The sequence below is a fragment of the Megachile rotundata genome, chromosome 11 (genome assembly GCF_050947335.1).
Source record: "Megachile rotundata isolate GNS110a chromosome 11, iyMegRotu1, whole genome shotgun sequence".
In the NCBI taxonomy this organism is placed as follows: Eukaryota; Metazoa; Arthropoda; class Insecta; order Hymenoptera; family Megachilidae; genus Megachile; species Megachile rotundata.
The window spans coordinates 15,453,265-15,468,317 of record NC_134993.1 but is presented as its reverse complement, the minus strand read 5'-3'; the positions used below and the strand labels follow the sequence as shown (position 1 = coordinate 15,468,317).

At 38.0% G+C, this 15,053-nt stretch overlaps 4 protein-coding genes across 9 annotated transcripts in view; 1 reads left to right on the top strand and 3 right to left on the bottom strand.

Annotated features, from left to right (window-relative positions):
- Atg4b (Autophagy-related 4b) overlaps positions 1 to 4,779 on the top strand; it is a 48,204-nt gene extending 43,425 nt beyond the window's left edge. For 3 of the 4 annotated variants that reach the window (XM_076537000.1, XM_076536999.1, XM_076537001.1), the window contains 5 exons: positions 1,925 to 2,104; positions 2,173 to 2,520; positions 2,606 to 2,887; positions 2,957 to 3,357; positions 3,440 to 4,779. In XM_076537000.1, the coding sequence (XP_076393115.1) occupies positions 1,963 to 2,104; positions 2,173 to 2,520; positions 2,606 to 2,887; positions 2,957 to 3,357; positions 3,440 to 3,622 (1,356 nt within the window). In that variant the 5' untranslated portion in view covers positions 1,925 to 1,962 and the 3' untranslated portion in view covers positions 3,623 to 4,779. Of the gene's footprint in view, positions 1 to 1,196; positions 1,735 to 1,924; positions 2,105 to 2,172; positions 2,521 to 2,605; positions 2,888 to 2,956; positions 3,358 to 3,439 lie in introns of those variants that run through there. The other variant, XM_003705690.3, reaches the window with a different exon arrangement.
- A 315-nt stretch (positions 4,780 to 5,094) lies between these two features.
- On the bottom strand, positions 5,095 to 7,639 carry Ak3 (Adenylate kinase 3). 2 transcript variants are annotated; one of them, XM_076537005.1, is made up of 5 exons: positions 7,233 to 7,364; positions 7,026 to 7,114; positions 6,339 to 6,458; positions 6,059 to 6,231; positions 5,095 to 5,917 (listed from the first exon to the last, which is right to left on the bottom strand). In XM_076537005.1, the coding sequence occupies exons 2-5, from the start codon at positions 7,102 to 7,104 to the stop codon at positions 5,702 to 5,704; spliced, it is 588 nt and encodes a 195-aa protein (XP_076393120.1). In that variant the 5' UTR covers positions 7,105 to 7,114; positions 7,233 to 7,364; the 3' UTR covers positions 5,095 to 5,701. The 2 variants fall into 2 exon arrangements, with proteins under 2 accessions (XP_076393120.1, XP_076393119.1); XM_076537004.1 differs by lacking the exon at positions 7,026 to 7,114 and having other exon boundaries at positions 7,233 to 7,639.
- Positions 7,640 to 7,794: 155 nt separating this feature from the next.
- Sps1 (inactive selenide, water dikinase) lies at positions 7,795 to 11,600 on the bottom strand. The gene is made up of 5 exons (XM_003705691.3): positions 10,985 to 11,600; positions 10,160 to 10,264; positions 9,713 to 9,974; positions 9,205 to 9,640; positions 7,795 to 8,978 (listed from the first exon to the last, which is right to left on the bottom strand). Exons 1-5 carry the CDS (start codon positions 11,268 to 11,270, stop codon positions 8,826 to 8,828), a joined length of 1,242 nt encoding a protein of 413 aa, XP_003705739.2. The 5' UTR covers positions 11,271 to 11,600; the 3' UTR covers positions 7,795 to 8,825.
- A 546-nt stretch (positions 11,601 to 12,146) lies between these two features.
- Positions 12,147 to 14,968, bottom strand: LOC100881139 (uncharacterized). 2 transcript variants are annotated; one of them, XM_003705692.3, is made up of 5 exons: positions 14,819 to 14,968; positions 14,279 to 14,710; positions 13,775 to 13,925; positions 13,536 to 13,683; positions 12,147 to 13,232 (listed from the first exon to the last, which is right to left on the bottom strand). In XM_003705692.3, exons 3-5 carry the CDS (start codon positions 13,917 to 13,919, stop codon positions 12,773 to 12,775), a joined length of 753 nt encoding a protein of 250 aa, XP_003705740.2. In that variant the 5' UTR covers positions 13,920 to 13,925; positions 14,279 to 14,710; positions 14,819 to 14,968; the 3' UTR covers positions 12,147 to 12,772. The 2 variants fall into 2 exon arrangements, with proteins under 2 accessions (XP_003705740.2, XP_076393118.1); XM_076537003.1 differs by having other exon boundaries at positions 14,815 to 14,948.
- Positions 14,969 to 15,053: the final 85 nt, after the last annotated feature.

Genomic DNA, 15,053 nt, shown 5'->3' with positions numbered 1-15,053 from the left:
CCAATTCCCAAGGTCCCAAATTCCCAAGGTCCCAAATTCCCAAGGCCCCAAATTTCCAAAGTCCCAAATTCCCAAGGTCCCAAATTCCCAAGGTCCCAAATTCCCAAGCTTCCTAATTCCCAAGCTCCCCAATTCCCAAGGTCCCAAATTCCCAAGGTCCCAAATTTCCAAGGTCCCAAGTCCCACATCCCCAATTTCCACATCTCCAGTTTCCACATCCCCAATTCCCACATCCCCAGTTCCCATACCCCCAATTCTCAAAGTCTCAAATTTCCAAATCTCCAAATCTCCAAATATCTCAATTTTCAAAAAACACATGCATAATACAGAACGTAGTAAAGCCAGGGAATTTACTAGAACAAAAATCCCAGTTACGCCAATGGCCTCTCTGTGTACAAGCGAGAGAGCACTACCACATATCCCTTAAAAGCGCGCAGTCTACACAAGACCATGGGTCTTGTCCTCTTCCCGCTGTATTTCCCTCTTTCGAAATCTCTTTTTATGTCCGTTGGTTTTTCCTAACTAAGGTATATTATTACAGCGTGATGAAAAAGAATAATTCCCGTTATTTCCATTAATTTCTTTCCCGCTTGATTCAACATTCTCTTAATTTTATTCCCGCCAGAAATCGATTAACATTAAAAAATCACGGGTCTTCTTCTTCGCGAAGTCAACAGAGATGAAGTTTTAATTAATAATTCGAATAAATTAAATAGACCGCCGGGGCTCGGCTCAGTTTTCATCGAATAAACGCTCCGGGTGGGGGATTTTTAATTCCGGATGAAAGCAAAGTAACGTTTGTTAGCCTCTCGAAAGAAACGGTATTAATTAACGAAATGGTGGTCCATTCGCAAAACGAGTTTCCGTTTGTATATATTACCGTGAAAGATTCGATATAAATCGACAGCGATATTTAAAGACTGCTTCAAAATTTCGAGCCTCAAAAATAGTACTCTAAGCGGATAAATATTTGCGATTCTTCTTTCCGCGAATTAACAACTTCCCGCGAAAATTAGCTTCGCAATAAGCATATTAGCGGACGCTACAATTGTAAAATTCCGATTAGAAAACTATCGATTATTCCTTCCTCCGAACGTTTAAACATTGCTCAAGTGTGTGTATTCTCCGATAAGATATAATCGTTTCGAAATCAGATTTGGTCAGCACAATCTTGGCGAGTCGGTGATGCATTCGCGTGCAATCTCGTGATGTGTGAATTGTCCGGCAGACGGCGGGAGCGACGTTTTTAACGGGCGCTTTAATACGAAGCCCATTACCAGCCTACTGTCAACTAAACACTTCATCTCCTCAAAGTGAAACACCAGCTGCGTGAGACGCTGTAAAAACGGCTGTCCGCTTGTGTTTCTGAGTCAACGTTCGCGGACAAACGAAAGAAGCGATGTGACTAACCGCGAGTGATCAAAAATAGTTTTATAGATAGTCGAACAGCCGACAGAACAGGACGCGTGTTTACAAAGAACGTTGTGAAATTTAAGCTAGGCGCGTGCATCGGCCGATGCATAATCGTATTAGATTCTTCTGTGACAATAGTTACCAGTTGTTTGAGCGAGATGCGCTGAGACTCGATCGGCTACGATGTTGTAACCGTGATCGTGCGCGTATGAAAATGTAATCTCTTTTCTCTGTGGTACTTAAATGTCTTGGAATACATGCTTTCTAAGATTTACTTGTTGGGTATGAATGGACAGGTGCAGCCTTCCAGGGAGAGGTTAGGTAGGTACCAAATTGTACGCGATCAGATGCGTGCAAATCGTTCTTCAATTTTACCATGTATGGACACAATGAACGCTCGTTGCTATTAGTCATGCTGCTTTAAGCAATCGTTTAGTATTGAGGATTAATTTTTTCCTTGTACATCGTTTCTTGTAAGTGATTCAGAAGATATAAATCATTTCACTTTTAGGAGGTTTCACAAACAGTACAATAGGATTGTTCTCTGGAATGGTTGCTACGGATCGTATTCCAAATATACAGTTAGCTAATACGAATAATGGACTACCCATGGATGATTCCAGTACTACGACTGAGGTTGACGGTAAAGTGAAAACGAAATTATTGTCTATGTGGAATAACGTTAAATATGGTTAGTATAATTAATGTGATGCATCAGTGGATTACGAGGAATACTAAGTTGATACAATTATTTGCAAGGCTGGACCATTAAGATGGTAAAACCAAACTTTTCTAAAGAATCTCCAGTATGGTTGCTTGGGAAAATTTATCGTAAAAAGCCGGAAGAATTTTTGGAGAAAGCTTCAGAAGCGGAGAAAACATTGGACACTGGAAGTGAAATATCTTTAGCAATGGATGCTATTAGTTTCGAAGATAGTATAGAGGAATTCAAAAAGGACTTTACGTCCCGTCTATGGTTGACGTACAGAAGAGAATTTCCCATATTAAATGGTTCCACGTTTACCACCGACTGTGGCTGGGGCTGTATGTTACGTAGTGGCCAAATGATGTTGGCACAGGCACTGGTCTGCCACTTTCTTGGAAGAGGCACATATTCTTTTTATAAATTTTTGCTAGAAGTTTAATAATATAATTATGAATATATGTTTTTTAATATGTATTTTTTCTGTAGAATGGCGATGGCAACCGGATCAACCAATAAAAACAGAACAGCAAAAATTAGATGAAAGTAATCACAGATTCATTATACAGTCATTTGGAGATTTACCCGAACGTATATCTCCATTTTCTATACACACGCTTGTGTCTCTTGGTGCTTTATGGGGAAAACGTGCAGGAGATTGGTATGGACCTTCTTCTGTTGCTCATCTATTAAGTCAAGCGGTAGAACACGCAGCTGAACACCTTCCAATATTTAGTAATTTGGCTGTTTATGTTGCTCAAGATTGTGCAGGTAATACGGCAGTTCAGTCGTGATTGTGTTTCAAATTTCCGTTCAATTAATTTTTATATTTACTTTTAGTTTACCTGCAGGACGTAGAGAGTGTATGTCAAATGCCCGATGGCAAATGGAAATCTCTTATCCTTTTTGTACCTTTAAGACTTGGTACTGATAAATTAAATCCCGTTTATACATCCTGCTTAACGCATTTACTTACATTAGATACCTGTATCGGTGTTATCGGAGGTCGACCCCGGCATTCTCTTTATTTCATTGGTTTCCAGGAAGACAAATTAATTAATCTAGACCCGCATTATTGTCAAGAAACTGTAGACGTATTAAAAGATAATTTTCCTCTGACAAGTTTTCATTGTACTTCACCGAGAAAAATGTTAATTTCCAAAATGGATCCCAGCTGTTGCGTGGGATTTTATTTTCACGACAAAAATCAGTTTACTAACTTTATGGAAATTGCCCCTTCCGTATGTATGACTGTCCCCCTTTAGATACCGAACGCGCTATAAACAACGTGGTAAGCCAATGAGTGTATTTTTGACATTGCAGTACTTGGTGCCAGAAGATGAAAAGGTCGACTATCCGATGTTTTTATTCTGCGAAGGAAGCGGAAAAGATCTTCATCAGCAGATCGAAATTGCAGAAACGATTCCTTCTACTACCTCTTTCCCAGGTAACGAAACATATGATGACGATCTAGACGAATGCGAAGAATTTGAACTGGTACAGTAAGATGTTTGTCACAGCATACTGTGTACTTAAAGGCATTCATTGATAATTTTGGAGAAAAATGATAATGTTAACCATTAATCAGAATTCTCCGTTCATTCGTCCATACATAATGTACAAGGAAGAAAACCAATTGGTGACTTCAGCAAGTAGAACTTTTCATTAAAATTGGACAGTTAAATGTTATTTTCTTAAATGAATTTATGCCGCAACACGATCTGCAAGATCTCAACGTACTCGTTGAACGACTGACGTGGATTAAAATATATCGAATACTTTCGGGTCGCGGTGGTACAGTCGCGTGTAACTTAGGCTTCCTTTAGATACAAGATGTAAAGAAAGTGTTACCCACTTATCGTGTAAGGATTACATATCCTAGGTTAGACTTTCCCTAGTCGCTAAGTTTCGCTTAGGATTTCTCTAGATACTCCTTACACCTTAGATTCTAATTAGGATCTCCCTAGATTCTCCTTAGATTTTTTCTAAGGAAGGCTCTTAAGCTTTCTCTAATGTTTAAACGTTTCCTAGACTCTGTTTAAGATCTTAAGTTCTCTCTAAACTTTCCCCAAATCCTAGTAGCTGGTAGAAAGCTATTCCTCCTGTACTTAATCTTAGCTAAAGGAAGCCAGCGTTGCACCTGAGTGTACATCTATATTAGATGGTTATATAGTCTTATAATAATTCTGTGATTATAACTTGATGCGGCTTTTCTATTGGAATTGTTTTGTTGCACAATTTTCATTAACTTTATTTGTTGATCTCAGAAAAATGAATCATTGCTTGTAATAACAATTTAGGAAATTAATTTAATGTACAATTTAGAATGGTATTTATTCTTTTTCATCGATGATAATCGTGTGTAGACTTGCGTAGATCGTAAGTTGACGATTTTTTGCTATGAAACGTAATTTTTTATACATATATATATCTCAATTCCTTTACGGAAATGTTCCTGATATAACTTATTTTATAATACCAGCAATATTAAATTTCCGTCTAGATTAAACATGACCGTATTTCAATTTGTCCTTGAATCAGATACGCGTGCGTGTGAACAGCACACGCGTATTTGTATATTGAACCGTATCTACCTGTCATAATATTTAAACCCGAATTAATTTATGGTTTACGTAATAAATGTTTAACTTATTTATTTATTATTTAATGTATTAATCTTTGCCTTGGATAATCGTTATCGAACTTATACTAAGTTCCCATGCTTGCATCATTACGTTCGACATAACGTTTTATGTTATGAAAAACAAATGTATAATTAACAAACATATATCGTATTAAGATATTGTTACTATTAAATGGAAAAAACACTATGACTTGGTTTTCAAAAGGAAAGAAATGTGAGCATGATATATCATGTATATTATACTCTCATATTGTTTAAACTCTGTACAATTGAAAATTGTTAAAATTCTTATATCGGTACAGTTAAAAATAAACACACCAAAAAACTAGAAGAATTAAGTTTTAACGTTTATTTCCTATTTATCATTACAAGTACATATATATGTCTTTTCATTTAAAACAGTATAAACAGAATACATTTCAGTACACCATTATAGAACATTAACAATATCTCTCACCGACTCACAATCGGTCCTCAACATATTTGATCCCTTTTTATTACGCTATCAACAATGTTTTATAAATGATTTGTATAAAATATAACAAATTCGAACGAGTCGTCGCTCAACTTTTATAAAATATTCGTTCCCCTACCGTGTAATAAGTTTGTCAAATTTCATTCAACAATATTTAAAAATAAAAGTGACAATATAAAACCAAATGATATGTACAAAACGAAGTAAAAATTGTAACTCTTTGTACTATATCGAGGAAAAGTATTTAAATTATGATTCAATTGTTATACATACACAAAAATTGCAGAAAAATATATGGATCAATCCCACATTTTTTTGTCCACCTAGTCAGTTCATATCTGTGCGTATACAAACATAATACTAAATCTTAAGATACAATTACCTTGTAAGAAAATGTCTATTGATTAAGTTTGAACTAATTCATAATTGATTATGCATTATAAGCCATTTTGCATAATATCCAGACTCACAACTTTGACATAAAATCTGTTATAGTATCTTTTACGTGTGGCCACATTTCATCAGTAGTATTCCCACTGAAGTTTTTCAGAATTCCTAGTTCGCCGTAGTATACCAAGAGGGGTTTAGTTGCTTTCGCATACCTTTCCAGTCTCTCCTGTACAATTTCTACCTTGTCATCCTCCCTTTTGCTCAAGGGCTCACCAGTTACATCGTCTTTGCCCTGAAAGACAGACAAAATACTACTGTACCAGTTTGAAAGTTTTGAAGTATTTACAGAAAACTGAAGACGTCACTGAAGATCTAATTATGAAGTACCAGGCACTCTATCAAAGATATATTTATACTATCCGTTTTTACTTACCGGCACCTTTGGACTGTTGAACCCAACGTTATAAACTCGTCCGCTGGGTAAATGAACCCACCTGTTTTTCACACGATTCAATATCACGTCGTTAGGCACGTCAAGGTAGAGTACGAGATTCACAGGATGCGATTTTTGTAATTTTTTCGCCTGTTCTAGCGTTCTTGGGAATCCTGTACCAATGCCAATTATTTATTTCAAATTTAGTTGCTGTTGCGTAGCTGTCATACGCTTCATGGCCACGGTACAGATATCGAACGTTTCGACCGGATTTACTCACCGTCCAGCAGCCAATTTTCTTGTCCGACCGCTTCGATTTCTTTAGTTATTAATGAGATCATTACATCATCCGGAACGAATTTACCAGAGAGCACATAATTCGATACTGCTTTCCCCAATTCTATATCGTTTAAAATTCAAATATATTCATCGTTAATTTCGTAACGTATTGAACTTTGAAATGAATGATACAATTCATAAATAGCGTTGACGGATCTTTCCAAGAGCTACTTTTATTGTCGAAATACAGGGTTAGATTTGTCTTATCGTTTTTTATTGTAAAAGTGTAGAATTAGTGCGGATAAGCGGGGCGTATGTACTAGTATTAAGCTAATGATCAAACTGATAATAGTGGCTCGATTAAATGAAGGGAATTTATATCTAAATACACTCGTGCAACATAGATTTCATAGAGAGGAAAGATCTGTATTTTTCAATGAAAGACTACGTTGCACGCGACTATACATGTACCAATAATTTCGTGAACCACGTGGGTTATTCGAGGCTATAAACACCGGCAGAAATAACGGTTGTAACACAGCAAATAAAACATTTGAATGTAATTCGAACCGGATGTTGAAACATTCAAATGAATATTTATAACCGGACGATGTTTTATACAGCAGGTATCGTCTAAATTTATATCAAAATATATATAAAGAGTTCAATAAACAAGGATAATTTTAACCTGTTAAAGAACATCGAAGAAACAAGCGTTCTTCAAGTTGTGTTTCATGAAATAAATCATCTGGAAGAGTACTTTTCATAGCAACATACCTAAAACCGAAAAACGTTTTTGACAAGTCTAATTGAGAAAATCGTGATTAGCAGAGATTTCAGTGCGAGGCTGACGAAATGATTCGACGATGTGAGGGTTCCATGGGTTTGGACGTACCAGTATTGCTGTTCATATGAAGGCGTAACTTGTCGCCGCTAGATATGTGAGCCACCTTAAAATGCTCGACAATTCGAGCGGACATTGTGCCTTTGCCGGAAGCTGGGGCGCCCATTATCACGGCCCTGAAGGCCGCAGCCTTGGCACACCACGTGGATAGTGCAACCATTGAAACGTCACTTTGAGAAACACAGTAGAAAAATTAGTCAATTGTTTCGGTTAATCTTCTTGCGTTTCCTTTCAACGCTTATACCCGAATGCAGCGGTAACTACAACTCTTCTGACACAAAACATGTTACTGTATCTATAACGATTGACCTGTGAACCATGATGGCGACCAGTTACAGTCTCGGTAGATAATTGCTCGACCAATGAATGTTACAGTCTAGTTTTTTTACCCTCTCCGGTTGGCTGTCTTGTGATAATTCAAAGGCAGCGTGCATGTGTTGCAATCTGGTATGCGATTGCAAAATTCTTTTGTTCGTACGTAAGAGTTCAATAACCGTGGACTATGTTCGAAAGATTTATGATAGGATATGTGGGTGATAAGAATGGAACGATCTTTTATTGACAAAGTAGCACTTTTATTCATATGAAAAAGTAATACAACATTAGGGCCTGTGCTCATCTTTTTTCTTGTATCTCTTCATTTTTTTATATTTTATTTTCAAAGGCGTATATAACGAGAGAACTAGAGAAGGCCTTTTTCCCATTTGGACATCTTACAAGTTCTATGTAACAATAGATCAAAATTACAAATTGTGAAAATCTCGCTGGCAACGAAAGCCTGTCACTGTGTACTACAGAGTAGTAACGTCTTTCCGTTTACAAATTTGCATTTATATTATTAATTCTGATGTTTCCTTTCTTTCCTAATTTATCGATGACTTAAAACAATGTACAATTTATATTATTAAAACCATTTTGTGATATTGTGTACCCCTTTAAAATATATATTTATAGATCTTTGTAATCACGAGCTATCATTTGTGTATCTTAACATTCTCGATTAACACTAAGCACCCAAAACGTTTGTCAACGTGTCGCAAGTTTGATCAAATGCAGTTGAAGCTTAACCTGAGCCTAGTGCTACCTGGGGTCTGTACTTATAACATATTTCTTAGTTTTAGAAAGACTGTATTTAAATTCATTTTCCTTATCATTGCTTCCCCATTTTTTATCGGATCGTTTCAAATGAACGTTCGTAGTTGTCAGGAAGACCACTAAGAACATATTGAAAGTGCCTTTACCGCGATATATCTTTTGCTTCTGGACAAAGATAAAAACCAAAGAGCGAAACATTTACTTTCTTAAACTATAACTTGGGATTAAACTTTAATAAAGATAACACATGAATTGTCGCTGTTATATCTCATTTCAATCCACGGAACAAAAACGTAATAAGAAAGAAATGTATTATCCATATTTTATCTAGTGAAAAAGACTTAAAAATTCGTTAGCTCTTCTTAGAATGGTGCACACGTTAAGTGCTCTGAATCTGTACGGTATGTAAATGCGTGTTGCCTGTGTTACGCGTGGTATTCTCTAAACTTATGAAGGTAAATAAAAGGATCAACAAAAGTATTTGATCCTTTACCACAGCTCTCCATCCTTTTCCTTCGCTGGAACTTCGATCACTCGTGGCTTATCGATTATTCTAGCTGTGCGATTTCCTTTTTCGACGATACCAATAATCCATGCTTGGTATCCTTCCTGCTTTTCGATATCCTTACAATACGCAGCAGCCTGAAACATATTTGTGAACCATGAATACGTGGCAAACTAACTAACATTATGTATTATATCAAAAATGAGGTGTAAGAGAATTGACGACACCAAAGTGATATGGTCACAAATTGGTATGGGTATCTCTGTTGCTCTCCCTGCCTTTCTTTAGAGTATACCATTTTGTTTGTAATATACTCTACTGTATAAACAGGGTTTACGACGGACCAAATAAATCGTTACCAACCTGTTCCCTCGGTAGGCAAATAAGCAGTCCACCGCTGGTTTCTGCTGAATGGCCTTGTAGGAGTTGGAACATGTTACCGCAAGCTTTCGCTACAGCTGCCATTTTCGCGATAACAGGTAAATTATGGATAACAAAGGAGACTTCGTTCTTCTGGTGTTTGGCTAGATTTTGTGCGTGTCCCAAAAGACCAAAACCGGTAACATCTGTTGCCCCGTGTGCATTATACTTATGCATTAATCTAGCAGCTATTCTGTTAAGCCTGGCCATACTGTCCATCGCTCTCTGATAAGCTTTCCTCACGTCATCTTCGCTAACTACAAGTTTAATTCTATTCCAACGATCTGGTTGGTCTAACCATTGGTGAGCATTAACAGCAACTTGAGTTCCAAGAGGTTTTGTCAGTACAAGGACATCTCCCACAACTGCATTGTCTGGCCTAAAAATTAGAGATTATTATCAAGAGACAAGTGAAACAATTAATACCTAAAATTTGTGGGAAAACACATACACAATGTATTCATTTGGTTGGCAAACAGTGGAAGCCACACCTCCTATCGTACACCAAGGATTAACAACTGTCTGACCTCCTGTAACTGTTGTGCCAGCTTCCAAAGCAGAATCTTTAAAACCTCTCATGATCAAAGGAACAACAACATCTCGTTCTTTCTCAGTCATTTTTGTACTGACTCCCAGCAACATTAACATGTTATCACATTCAGTGACACCCATGGCATACAAGTCACTGATAACATTAGCACACGCGATTTTACCTGGAAAAGTACTCCAATAGCTGTGGTCAAACAGGATGTACAATACATTTTGTATTACTTCCTTACTGAAGGAAATATGAAAGTTAATCAAGTCAACTATATATGTCAATAAAAAACAAAAACTGAAAGTAAATAAAACAGAGCATCTTTAATTTGGTTCAAGTGCTACACTGTTTATATCTTACCCATCATATAAGGATCATCGACTAGTGGATAAAAGAAGTCTGTAGTCTGCACCAAGCTAAGCCCCCCGTGCCTCAGTGGAGTCACGGAGGAATCCATGCCAATGCCTGGAAAATAGAAATATAAATTTTATTTAATACACAAAAATATATTATGGGTGAAACAATTTTTTAATTGTTAATATGTAAATTCGGAAATTTTTAATTTTCATGTTCTCAAATTTTTAAGTACATAGAATTTTTAAATCCCCAAACATGAGCGAGTGGTGGGGGTCTCTCTCCTTTACGTCACCATTTTCCCTAGGAGAGCTTACTCTGCTCGCCACTGTACATCGCTAAATCTTAAGAAGTTGAGAACACTCGTATTTCCGGTGGCGTGGGAGAAATCGGGCGGGAGGCGATAATATGGCTGCTGGTACAATAGGACTGACTATTGCAATATTGTGCCCTAGGTACTAACAGCAAACTTATTTATTTGCAGTGAAATTGTATTTTAGTAAACAATTCCATAAAAGCATGCTTTCTAAACTTGAATAGATAAACTTTAATCTTATCGAGTCCCGCTATAAAAAGACGAAAAAATTTACACCGGCAAAGTTCCTATAACCAATAACAGTGTTTCTAACATTATCTTTCCTATTAAAAAAGATTAGTTAAAATGTTGAAGAAGTATTCGAACTACAGACAAACTCGAATACTTTTATCACTAAAAATAAGACGAGAATCAATATGAGAAAAAAAAATGCGAGAAAACAAAGACGCGGCAGAAAATCAAAGATGTCGGCATACAAATGTCCGTGCACGCGCACAATAAAAGCAATCACTCACCGATGCGTGGAATGGCCATGTGCATAAAATGGGCATGCTCATGATCTTGTGCGCTACCATCGTCGGCCTGTAGTCCCTCAAGGAGTTTACCAAGAACCTCCTGAGGGACTTTACACCCTCATCCTTTTAGGTCGGCGAACCGCGTAAGGCGGAAGGTCGCGTCGAGATCATGTGCCACCGGGTCAAACGGCCTACGCAAAGCCAAGGCATTCGGATTCCCACCGAGTTCTAACTGGGCTACGGACAGGGCGTCCTGTGCGACCGGGGTTCCCTGTAATTCCGCCATCTTGCTAGAACCAAACTACCGAGTACCGACGAGCCGGGTACGCGACGCGTTTCGCGGCCCTGCGACAACGGCTCTCTTCCAACGGCTTCTTCGATTCTTGCGCGTATCTACGAGTAGCAGGTTCTCACGCTTGCCGCTCGCGCTCTCTGTTGCTCCCGCTCTATACACCGTTTCACGAACGCCGCAGACAGACAGCCACTGGCTTCGTAACCCTTACTACCGGTAACGCGAACTCGTCGCAAACGGGAATTATACCTTGCACCGGCGTCGACTACCCGGGATCGTACGTACTGACAAAATGGACGCGCCTCCAGGTTCTACGGAATCGGAAGAACGCGCAAGGCCACCAAGAGCCCCCCCAGTGCCCCTACCGTGTCACTGCTTTATTCTGATTGGTCTTTTCGAATCCACGCAAGCGCAGTCGACACTACCGCTCAGGTACGTCTTCACCATGATGCTGCACCCGTGTTTGCATTGCACGTATGCGCCCCCGATTCGCGAACCGGCGCGACAAGTGTGCCCTTGTGACGCATATACGCTTTGCTCTTGATAAGTTCGACCAGTGACTAGCAACACGGTTCTCTTAGTCATCCACAGATTAGTCGTTGAAAATGAAACCTATTATTTCACTGCACTCTATTTCATATACAATATGAACCTCTACCAATAGATCTAAAATTTAATTTCTATATCAATTTTCATATCTACCTTTACAACAGCTTCTTGGTACATTGAAAATGATATATTTTTTCGTTCTCAACCGAGTAGGAACGAATTTTTCTGTCAACGAAAATTCGAATATACGCCAATGAAAGTACAATCTGATTTAAAATTCTTTCGTACACGGTTGCTGAAGTGACAGGTAAATAACGAGGATGAGTGTGTACAATTTTTTTATTATTTATCATACAAAATTTCTTATTCTCATATTTTTTATTTTCTGTCTGCAGAGAAATAGTCGAATCTTTTAATGCTAGGCACGCTCGGTTTTTATTAGTTTTTTGTTCGTTCAAATATCCCGCGTTGTTGCGATCTACCAGTCATGGCTCTACAGTGGTTCTCAATCATGAACCAATATTCGAACCACGTCATTTTATTCATTTTTCCTCAAATTCTTTCGCGAACATTAGCGAAGCAACGAAAATAGTAGGTGGCGACGAAGAGTGACAATACATTTTCGTTATTCAGTCTTGCAATTACTTGTGTTTCACTATATCTTTGTTCTGACATATCTTGCTACATACTATGAATAATTACAGGAAATTTGTTTATGCATTGTAATGAAAGTGTGCGTCAGGCCTTAACACTATTGTAACATTAAATTATTGTATCTTATTATATAATATACTAAACTGCCGCGGAGTTTATTACTTTCCCGCGCAAATCGTGACGGGAACGTTCCTTTCCACACGTTCTATCTCATTAAATATACTTTACATAATTAACATATTGAAAATATTTCACATTTATCGGCATCGTTATAACGAAACGATCCTGCAAACTCATTCCCCCTCTTCATCCTGCTGGATTTTCATTACAGAACTAGGAGCTTCGTTCTCTATGGACATTGATTCCTTCCCGTTTAATATCTTTACTATCAAACTCAAGACGGATATTTTAAAAGTTCTTTTCTCGGGACTAGTCATTTGGTGAATATCCGGTAATATGCTCTTCAAGAACAACCAATCCGGGTCATTGAACGCCTCCTCGAGTTCTTGTCTGTTGCTTAAGATGTAATTTTCCGGCGACCTTTGTGACAATAACTTATCGTTTGTAAATTTGATCGCTTTGTTCCGCAAGAATGAGTGCTCTTCGATCCTTGAGTCGCTTTCCTTATCCAATAGCGAAGTCTTTTGATCGAATTTGTTCGATTTCTCGTAACTGGAAGATATGTTTGAGGCCACCTCCTCGTCGTTCCACGTCTCCTGTGCCAGCGTGTCCTCCTCGTTCGAATTGTCTTGTCTGAAAGCACAGAAAGATAAATTTTTTTGTGCACACGTATACAACGTAGGCTTCCTTTATTTAAGAGTAAGTGTAGGGGAGAACCTTCCGCTATGTGTGTTGGGAACCTAGGGAGAGCTTAGGGTAGCATAGGGAGAATCGTGGGAGAACCTTCTATTCTTGTCATACAGAACCGCGTGGTGGGGCACTCCTTCCCCTACGCTTCCTGAAAACTAAGGGAAGCCTAAACTACACGTGATCATATTTCAGTAAACGAAGGATCACGTGATCCGTTACTAATTTACGATCGCGTTTTACAGTCACCTGCCAACTTTACTGTAGGGAAGCAGGAAATCCATGTAACTGGCCATGTAATATGGTTTCTTGGACTTTGAATTTCCCGAGATTTTATTTCTCAGGTGTCTACTGTAACTGGCACGCAGATTTTTCCACTTGTCTTTACATTCTGCCGCTACGAGGAAAACTTGCGCGTGTAAATATGTATGCTCGTATATCTTTTTAACGAAATCTACAATATGTTTGGAAAGTTAAAAGGATCTTACCGGTAGCGTTCACCTCTTGCGCCACTGCTTTCCACATTTTATTTCGTACGATTCTGTTGTGGTAGTCATTGCAACTGAGGTCGTACAGTACTGGGTACTTTTTGACCGTTAGTACCAAATTTATGTAATCCCTCGTTTCGTCCATTTTTTCCTAAATAAATAAATGTTTTAGCTATAGATTTAACACATAAAATTCTGTGTAAAAATAAAACGTTTAAAATGTTCATAGTTGAAGTGAAACTTTTATGGGCGCGATTTGGCGCGGAAGCGTTACGGCTGATCGTTAAATTTGAACGTCACGAAAAATGCAAACAAATTCTCAAATTTCCATATTTAACAATTTATGATTTTCCCAAAGGCAAAATTTATACATTTTCAAGTCTTTTTATTCAAAATTTCAGTTTCACTTCTAACGCGCGTAGCCACCGCGCATACACTATATTTTTAAACGTTTTAATCATCGCTGATTATCAAAAGCCCAATTATCAGGGGAATAGCTCTTACATTACTACGAATTAGTTGCTAGTTTACGTTCATTGCTCCACTGCCTGTGTCGCGACGTTCATGTCATTGGAAGTTCGCAGACACGCGACGATTGCAAACATTTTTGGTATCACTTTCACGTGTTCTGCTATTTACTATAAATCGATTGTCATAGTTTCTGAACATTGAACAATAATAGTGACACTACGACACAATGCGTAAAATATGATACGTGAACTGTTCGATAACAGAAAGTTGTCGCGTCACCGACAAAACATCATGTCGTCTCGCGTCTGCCATGCACAGGACCATACACGGTATTGCTGAGCCCCTGTTCCATCTTATATATCATAAACTTTGTATCGCCGTTGCTAAGTGAATACCAAGTTACATCCTAAGTATTGTCGAACGTTGTACATGAAAAGTTCTGTACAAGAACTGACCAATAGGTACCTGCATAAAGAAATACAATATTTTACGACCGTCTATATTGCAGTACGGTCATGTAGAGATATTTTTAACATTCTTGTGACCGGAATAAAGATATATATACGCACATACTTTTAGCAATGTCGGTTTCTATATTATCCTCATGCGATAGCAGTAAAGATCTTCAAATAGCTAGCACAACTTTTGACTTCATAACTAACTGCATTCATTATTTAGCAACAACGTATGCATTTATTCCAGCGTCATTTTATTATACTTTTTAATTTTATATCAAAATTCGTTGTGAAAGTCGGCGCCCTCTAGTGGTAGACAATGGCATTAACAAATGAAAAATCTACGTGTTACC

What these genes read in the sequence shown, in the direction of transcription:
- Ak3 (XM_076537004.1), bottom strand. Translation starts at nt 7,401, where the DNA reads ATGGTTGCACTATCCACGTGGTGTGCCAAGGCTGCGGCCTTCAGGGCC. An exon ending in TCATATGAACAGCAATACTG is followed by an intron (nt 6,459 to 7,232) that starts GTACGTCCAAAC and finishes TAAACGATATAG; the next exon opens with AATTGGGGAAAGCAGTATCG. An exon ending in AGAAAATTGGCTGCTGGACG is followed by an intron (nt 6,232 to 6,338) that starts GTGAGTAAATCC and finishes GCATTGGTACAG; the next exon opens with GATTCCCAAGAACGCTAGAA.
- LOC100881139 (XM_003705692.3), bottom strand. Translation starts at nt 13,919, where the DNA reads ATGGACGAAACGAGGGATTACATAAATTTGGTACTAACGGTCAAAAAG. An exon ending in GCAAGAGGTGAACGCTACCG is followed by an intron (nt 13,684 to 13,774) that starts GTAAGATCCTTT and finishes TTTTCCTCGTAG; the next exon opens with CGGCAGAATGTAAAGACAAG. An exon ending in CCCTACAGTAAAGTTGGCAG is followed by an intron (nt 13,233 to 13,535) that starts GTGACTGTAAAA and finishes CTGTGCTTTCAG; the next exon opens with ACAAGACAATTCGAACGAGG.